The sequence below is a fragment of the Octodon degus genome, unplaced genomic scaffold, assembly GCF_000260255.1.
Source record: "Octodon degus isolate 3935 unplaced genomic scaffold, OctDeg1.0 scaffold00153, whole genome shotgun sequence".
NCBI lineage: Eukaryota > Metazoa > Chordata > Mammalia > Rodentia > Octodontidae > Octodon > Octodon degus.
Genome location: NW_004524729.1, coordinates 6,079,113 through 6,087,095, shown reverse-complemented (window position 1 = coordinate 6,087,095; position 7,983 = coordinate 6,079,113). Strand labels below are relative to the sequence as shown.

Genomic DNA, 7,983 nt, shown 5'->3' with positions numbered 1-7,983 from the left:
TCACCAGACCTGGGCTAGGACTTAGCCTGGTTTTTAAAAAACAATTTTTATGAGATATTCCCATCTGTTCAACCATTACATTAATTTTTAAAGCCTTGAAATATGTTTATAATAACTTCTAAATTTCTTGTGTATAATTTCTAACACATTTTATCTCAGTAGAATAAGCACTTGCCTGGCAAGTGCAGAGTCCTGAGTTCAATCCCCAGTACCGCAAACACACCAAAAAAAAAGGTGGGGGAAGGCGTTTTATCTGAGTCTGTGTCTGTTTCATTTCCTTTGTCGCTTTTCTAGTCTTTTATTGTAAATTGGACGTTGTGAATCTCTATATTGTTGAGGACCAGGATCTTGCTGCCCTTGAAAGAATATTGGGTTTATTCTTGCTTGCGGCTGGTGAGTTTGCAGAAACTCTATGAGCTCATGTTGCAAGGGTCCTTCTCTGGCAGTGTCTTGACTTAAGTGAGATCTTACTGCTCTGGCTGTTCAGTCTCAACATCATCTAGCGCTATAGTAACATCAGGCCTGCTGGGTGTTCTCTGGCAGGCCTTGTGACGTCTTGCTTTGCCTAGGGTAGCTTAGTTTGGCCACAGGCTATGGCAGCCTCTAGGTTTCTGGGGCTCCTTCGTGTATCCCCTCTGTCATATAGCCCCTAGCCGCCCCCCTTGACCTGTCTCTGCCTCCTTAGCTCAACAAAGCTGCTTCCTACACCTCCCTACACCTGGGTCAGATAGACATTTGGATGAGTTGTAGGGCTGCTAGTTGTCCAACATCTGGAAGCCATTGTTTGCTCTACTCCTCCCCTCCCCTCCCCTCTCTTCCTCTCTCCTCCCCTGCCCTCCTCTCCTCTCTCCTCCCCTCCTTTCTCCTCCCCTCCCTTCCCCTCTCCTCCCCTCCCCTCTCTTCCCCTTCCCTCCCCTCCCCTGCCATCCCTTCTCCTCTTCTCCCTTCTCCTCTCCTCCACTCCTCTTTTGATTTATGGTCTTGCTATATAAGTCAGGCTGGACCTGAATTCACTGTGCAGAACAGGCTGGCCTCAAACTCAAGGCAGTCCTGCCTCGGCCTCCTGAGTGCTGGGCTTGCAGAAATGCACTACTATGCCTGGCTTTGTCGTTTGCTATTCTTTGCTATACCTGCTTGCTTCTGGAAGTCTAGTGACTAATTTATCTAACTTGGCTGGAAGCAGAAGTAACCCATGTTTCTGTTCTGACTTCATCTTACAGTTTTATGTTGCTCTTTTGAGGGAAGCATTGGTTTTTTTGTTTTGTTTTTTAGCTTTTTTTGTACTAAGGATTAAGCCCAGGGACTCATGTACTAAGCATGTGCTCTATCACTGAGCTAGACCCTACTCTGTGTGTGTGTGTGTGTGTGTGTGTGTGTGTGTGTGTGTGTGTATGAGTGATGTGTTTAGCCGATCCTGTTTGGAGTATGTAGTGCTACTTGATTATGTTGTTTGGTGCTGGTGCCTTGGTCTGGAAAAATTTGCAACTTTTTTCTCCCCAAATATATATTTTTTTCTATTTCTTTTGTCTCTCCTTTTCCCACTCTACCTTCTGTATTGTAGTACACATTTTACATCTTTTTTCACAGTATCTCTTTCCCACATCTTTTTGTCTTTTCATGCTCTATTCTGGATTTGGTTTTTGGTTTTTTTTTTCTTCTTCTAGAGAGAGAGGGTCTTGCTTTGTAGTTCAGGCTGGCCCTGACCACACAATGATCCTCCTGCCTCAGCCTCCCCAGTACTGGGATTGTGGGCGTGAGCTACCATGCCCAGCTGGATATTTGCTTCTAGGTAGCCTTTCTGAATGTCCACTGATCCTCTCCAGGAGCTGCAGCGGCTGGAGACGGAACTAGGCCGGCCTCCTGAGCGCTGGAAGGACACCTGGGACCGTGTGAAAGCTGCTCAGCGCCTAGAAGTTCGGCCAGATGGACGTGTGAGTAGGGGAGGTGGAGCTTGGGGTGAGTGTGTTGCCAGGGGTCAGCTGACCTAGGCCCCTCTCTTCTGGTCCCAGGGTACCCCCAGCTCCCTGCTCGTGTCCAGTGTGCCTCACCACCGCCGCTCGCTGGGCGTGTACCTGCAGGAGGGGCCCATGGGCTCCACCCTGAGTCTCAGCCTGGACAGTGACCAGAGCAGTAGCTCTACCGCATCTGCCCGCCAGGCTGCCCGCCGAAGCACTAGCACCCTGTACAGCCAGTTCCAGACAGCCGAGAGCGAGAACAGGTACAAGGGCTGCTGGCTGCTGCCACTTGGGCCTGTTGAGCCAACCCTGGGAGGTGATTTCTCAGGTGGGAGGTGGGTCCTGCAGATTGCAGTCACTTTATTGGCTGGAAAGGTTTGAGTGGCAGGGCTGAGGGACAGGGAACTTGGGGTACTCATCAGGTAAGGCTGGTGCTGGGTAAGCTTGGTGGTCCATGCTGTATGGTCACCTCACAGACCCGCATCTGAGTATCCCTTCTCTTTGTGGGTGTCTGCCTTGTATATGAGGCTGCTTCCGAGACTCAAGGCTCTGGTGTCAGGGGACCCAGCATCTCACATTAACTGTAAGGGGACGCTTCCCTTTTTTCCTGGAGAGCCCTCTGTCCCTAGGCCTGCAGCCCCAGGTTATTAGGTCAGTTGCAGGGGCAGGGGCTCTACCCAGCAAAGACAGCAGGTGGGGGAACTGCTGGACTTCAGCTGGGCTGGGCACTGAGGTGGCCCGGGCCTGGCTGTGCAAGTGCAGGTCCTACGAGGGCACGCTGTATAAGAAGGGGGCCTTCATGAAGCCCTGGAAGGCCCGCTGGTTTGTCCTGGACAAGACCAAGCATCAGGTGAGCAGTCGGTGGCAGGGAGGTGGGGACTGACGGGGCCAGGCTGGGCATGACTCTGTGTCCCCTTCCCAGCTGCGTTACTATGACCATCGTGTGGACACAGAGTGCAAGGGTGTCATTGACTTGGCAGAGGTGGAGGCTGTGGGGCCAGGCACACCCACCATGGGTGCCCCTAAGACTGTGGACGAGAAGGCCTTCTTTGACGTGAGCCTTGGGGTTTGGGAGGTGGGTGGGAAGGGCCTGTGGTGAGGGCACCAGTAGAACACAACCAACCCTCCCTAGGTGAAGACAACGCGTCGAGTTTACTGCTTCTGTGCCCAGGATGTGCCCTCAGCCCAGCAGTGGGTGGACCGGATCCAGAGCTGCCTGTCGGACGCCTGATGCCCCCCCAGCCCTGCCCAGGCTGTTCCGCTTCCGGTCACTGCAGACCACCAGGGGTGGGCAGGCCGCCCCGGCCATGTTTACAGCCCCGGCCCTCGACAGTATTGAGGCCCTGAGCCCCCAGCACTTGTGTGTACAGCCCCCGCCCCGCCCAATGCCTGCCCGGCCGGCTCTAACTTATTGTGGTGTCATGGCTGAGCACCGTGCCGGGTCATGGCCATGGTACAGCCCTGTGACGGGCCTGTAAATAGTCTGCCCCTCCACCCCGCCTGTGTGCTGGCCCCGGCCGGCCAGCCACAGGCAGTTTCTAGAACAGAGTCTATATAAAGAGAACTAACGGTGTGCTTGTGTTCCTGCCCTACCCCATGCCAGCTGTCGTTCCAGGCCTGGCATGTCTATTCCTGCTCAGAGGGTCCCTGACCCGTCCTGGGCCCAGCAGGTTGCTAATGGGCTGGCACGGAGTGGCTTTGCTCTAGGAGTCTCGCAGCTCATGGAGGTTTTGGCGTTGCTTTGCCAGCAAGGGAGGCCCCCAGGTGTCTGGTCAGCAAGGGGAGGCGTATGTAGTGAAGAGGGCCCACCAGTCACCTGCCCAGCCTCTTGGAACTGCCCTGGGTTCAGAGCAGATGCCAAGCCCAGGAGGGCGAGTGGGGAAAGTCCTCAAGGCAGCAGGGACACTGCCTGGCAGTGATGGGGCGACACCCAGACACCTGGCAGTCTCAGTTCTTGAGAATTTTAGCTGCAGACACCTGCCTAGCCCCATGCCTGGGGTCTCCCCTTGGGACCCAGTTGTCCACCTCAGAGCTCTGCCTTTCTGTGTACCTGAGTCCCACAGAACTGGCCTGGACCTGCCCATGTGGCTGCTGTGTCCTGGCAGCCAGTGGTGAGTGGAGGAGCACGGCCAGTGGAGGTCAGTGTTGGTAGGGGCCGGGTGTGGTAGCCACGGCAGAACGGCCTGCAGCTGGCAGGTGGGCACCCGTGTGGCAATGGGGAGACACCAGTGAAGATGCAGGGCTTGATGCTGAGAACCCACAGACCTCATCAGCCTGAGCTAAGTGCTCCAGTACATCCTGGAGCCAAGCAGAGAGACCCTGACTAAAGGCGCAGGCTGAGGCAAGCGGAAGGGCCTGTTCCCTGATTTTACGTTTTGGAGTAATGGATGAGAGCTGGGAGATGAGCTGAAGGCACTTGGTTGCCCCACCTGTGGGGCCACTAAGGACAGGATGGGGGTCAAGCTGCCTCCCCTTCTGGCTGTCACTTGGTGACCAGTCCTTCCTTGTAGGTGGAGCTGGGTTCCATGGCCCGACCTGGTCATGTTGGGCTTCTCAGCTTCAGCCGGAGCTTTTCTTAACCACAAGCTCAGTGTCTACTTCCCCACCCTCATCAAAGCGTAACCCTAAGGGGTGGCAGAAAAGGTATTGGAAGACATGCCCCATGTGCTGAGCTGGGGCATGGGCCTGGAGCTTAATAAAACACGGGCTTGTCAGGAAGAAGGGTGCAACTTTTATTGGGGTGCCCTGTCAGATCTCAGAACATAAGACTCAGATCAAAGATGCTTAGACCTTTCTAGACAGCATGGGCCCAGCCTGGTGCCCCCAGTGCCCTGCTAGGCTGCTCTTGGTTCCTGAGGTCCGTTCCTGCCAGTCCTATCTGGCACATGTCCACCGGGATACCCCCACCAGGCCCAGGGGAATTTTAAGGCAGTCTGAATTTACATGCTGGTTCAATGCCAGTTCCCAGGGCCACCAGGCTGTGTGACCCTGGGGTCTGACCCCTTTGTCTTTGTCTTTATGGGAGTCAGGGCTTCCCCAACCCACACCTTCACCTCTGCCCTGAGCCAGGGGGCTCCCATGCTGCAGTTGGATACAAAGTGCAAAACTCAGTTCTGATACAAATGATGGCAGAGATCCAGCCTCCGTGCCCACACCCTTCCTGCCCATCAGGTCCTGGTGGCGTCTCGGGGTCTAGGCCGTCCTGACTGCTGCAGGCAGAGGTCAAACACCTAAGACTTTATTGCTGCGATGGGCCTGCGGTGCGGCCAGCTGCCTCCTCATCCTTGAGCAGCACTGAGTGTCCAGGCAGCAGGGACGCAAGCTGGGTCATCCTACTGGTTCCAACTGCCAGCTTTATCAATGCAGCATTTATTTTAAAATTAAATTAAAAAAACTGAATTGCATCACCAGGTAGTTTTCTGATTAAGGGTGTAGCTTGGCCAGGGTGGCCACGGCTGGTGGCAGCAGCGTTACACAGGACCATTTAAGGCAGCTCCTCCGGGCGGGCCATCTGTCTCCCTGTAGAAATAAGGCAGGGTTGGAGCACTTGGGCCTGCGGGGCCCTCCCGTCCTACTTTGCCCTTCCTGTCCCACTGCTCACCTGTCCTTTGTCACAGTCCCGAGGGTGGTCACTGTGGCTGGGACTTTGGTGACCTTCGTGATGGGCCCTGCAGGGACTGCTACAGCTACTGCAGTAGACACTGCTGGGGTGGCTGCAGGAGGACTTGCCTTGTCCACTGCTGGAGTGGCCATGCTTGTATCCAGAGACACAGCCGTGGCCAGGACAGAGGGCACTTTCGAGGGCACAGGGCAGGCAGAGTCTGGTGGTGTGCTGCCTGCACACTCAGCCCTGGGTGGCAGATGTGGGCTTTAGTTCTCAGTGCTGGCCCAGAAGCACAGCACTTGCCCCCACCACGCCTGCCCTCCTGTGGGTTGGCCTGGAATCCATGCCTAGCTAGGTGGCTCTGCTGCCGTGTCCCAAACACCAAGACAAGCAGCCCACCCCCTGACCTTGGTCCTCCAAAGCTGTGTGTGGACCTGGTAAGGAACCACACAGTCCAAGCCCTGGGTACCTCTGATGTGTGCCCCACACGGGCCTTGCTCTAGATACAGGGGTGATGGAGCCACTGCAAGGGTGGCAAAGGAAAGAGATGGCAAGTAGGCACCCTAAGACCAGACCCATCACCAGCAGCAGATGAGGGCTGGGCCTCCTGCCCCCGAGAGGGACAGCCAAATGGCAGTGGGGGCAGCAAATCCCCCACAGCTTGGCTGGGACCACTGCAGTGGTACAAGTGAGTGGGAGGTTTTACAGCCGGCCATGGAGAAAAGTAGCCAACTTTGTAGAATGACACCTGCTTTTTACAGCGGTTAAGCAAATTTTAGGAAGAACTTAGGGAAGGGTAAAGGTTTTAAGAATTTTAGTGATTCTAGCACTTGGGAGGCTTAAGCAGGAGGATTGCTGCAAGTTTGGGTCCAATTTGGGCTACACAGTAAATTCAACCCCCCCCAAACACACACACACACACACACACACACACACACACACACACACACACACACAGAATTTTAGCAATTCTCAGTCTACTGGGGCCTATGTGTACTCCCAACCCAAGGAGTTTAGTCATGGTGGTGTATAGGCAGGTATGTGGGACTCACTATCCCAAGGCTATACCTGCCCCTGCTGCAAATCCCCTGGGGCAGGTGTAGCTCCAACAGGCCATCCCCATCTAGGGAGGGTCCCTGGAACATGGCTTAGGGTAGTGGTACCAAACCTGTGGCATGTGCGCCACAGCACAACTAGCTGTTATCACTGAAAGCTCTTCACGGTTTGCTGGGGGATGGGGGTTGAGCTGAAGCCCAGCACTACTGGGCACCCTCCAAGACCAAGGGAGGGGGAAGGCAGGCCAGGGTGCAGGCCTGAGGTCCCTGCAAGCTGGTAGGTGTGGGCAGCCAGGTTGGGGGCCCTCACCAATCTTCGGGCAGGCAGAAGCAGGGATAGTACTTGGGAACCATGGGTGCAGCTGGCTCAGAGTAGGTACAGAGGTCCTCCCTGGATACAGGGCTTTGTGAGGCTGAAGCCTCATCATCTCCTGAGAGGGTCCAGCCATAGGGATATCCCTGATCATACAGGAAGTACCTGTGACCCTGTTTCCATTGCTAGCTCCCAGTTCTTTAGTCCCATATGTCCCAAACCCCACCTCACCAAAGGCTGGGGGATCTGTTCAGTAATGGATTCCAGGGCCTTTCCTGGGTGAGAGGAATAATGCTGACCTCCTTGCATGGAGATAGCCCTGTCTCTTCTCTCTTCCTCATGTCCTGCCCTAGGGAGGGCTCTGGGTACCTCAAAAGAGTATCTACAAGCTGCTTGTGCCTCCAAGTTGGGGTCTGAGCCCTAGTGCATAGTCCTGAAACCCCACTGGAGGGCGTCAGGTATCAGGGTGTAGGTGGGCAAACACTATGTGGCCAGTATGGGCCTCCAGCAAGGAAGTGGTGGGTGAGGTTCAGGAGCCCCACAGAACCCAGCTCGTCTCTACGATCAAGGCTTCTGTACTTAGGGGGCCCTTGCTGAGACACTCAGCCTGTCTCTTCAGCCATTCACAACAGAAAGCAGGCGCTATGCCAAGGGAAGAGAAGCCGGTACCCTGTCCAGCCTCACTGTGATGCACAGGAGTTAGTGTGCCCCGGCACAACCTGTGTATGCCACAAGGCCACTAGGGCAACAAGGAGGAACCCTGGCCTAGCCTCTACTTGCAGCCAGGGGAGCAGGGAGCTGAGGTCACAGTGGGCGCTGGCTGGGGGCCCTAGGATGTGGTGCCACTCCACACACCTGCCCACAGTATCCTGCTTCCTGGGTGGTGAGGGTGCCTCCCGGCCAAGGCCTGAGCTCACAGGTTCTGCAGTGGCAGCCAGCTTTTCCTCATCTTCACTGTCAGAACCCCCAGAGCTGCTGCTGTCCGAGGCCACCAGGGGGGCCTTCCTGGTGACACACACATTCCAGGCACAAGGGGGGGCAGGACCAACTGTAAAA

General features: G+C 55.5%; 2 protein-coding genes across 14 annotated transcripts in view; one reads left to right on the top strand and one right to left on the bottom strand.

The window, feature by feature from the left end:
• Positions 1-3,525, top strand: part of Sbf1 (SET binding factor 1) — a 30,701-nt gene extending 27,176 nt beyond the window's left edge. For 6 of the 7 annotated variants that reach the window (XM_004642423.1, XM_004642422.1, XM_023702461.1 and 3 more), the window contains 5 exons: positions 1,824-1,931; positions 2,010-2,218; positions 2,718-2,805; positions 2,878-3,009; positions 3,088-3,525. In XM_004642423.1, coding sequence (XP_004642480.1) covers positions 1,824-1,931; positions 2,010-2,218; positions 2,718-2,805; positions 2,878-3,009; positions 3,088-3,186 — 636 coding nt within the window. In that variant the 3' untranslated portion in view covers positions 3,187-3,525. Of the gene's footprint in view, positions 1-1,823; positions 1,932-2,009; positions 2,219-2,712; positions 2,806-2,877; positions 3,010-3,087 lie in introns of those variants that run through there. The other variant, XM_023702465.1, reaches the window with a different exon arrangement.
• Positions 3,526-3,607: 82 nt separating this feature from the next.
• Positions 3,608-7,983, bottom strand: part of Ppp6r2 (protein phosphatase 6 regulatory subunit 2) — a 94,714-nt gene continuing 90,338 nt past the window's right edge. For 5 of the 7 annotated variants that reach the window (XM_023702466.1, XM_023702471.1, XM_023702468.1 and 2 more), the window contains 3 exons: positions 7,783-7,975; positions 5,558-5,805; positions 3,608-5,478 (listed from right to left, as the gene is read on the bottom strand). In XM_023702466.1, coding sequence (XP_023558234.1) covers positions 5,426-5,478; positions 5,558-5,805; positions 7,783-7,975 — 494 coding nt within the window. In that variant the 3' untranslated portion in view covers positions 3,608-5,425. Of the gene's footprint in view, positions 5,479-5,556; positions 5,806-7,782; positions 7,976-7,983 lie in introns of all 7 variants that reach the window. The other 2 variants (XM_023702467.1, XM_023702472.1) reach the window with 1 other exon arrangement.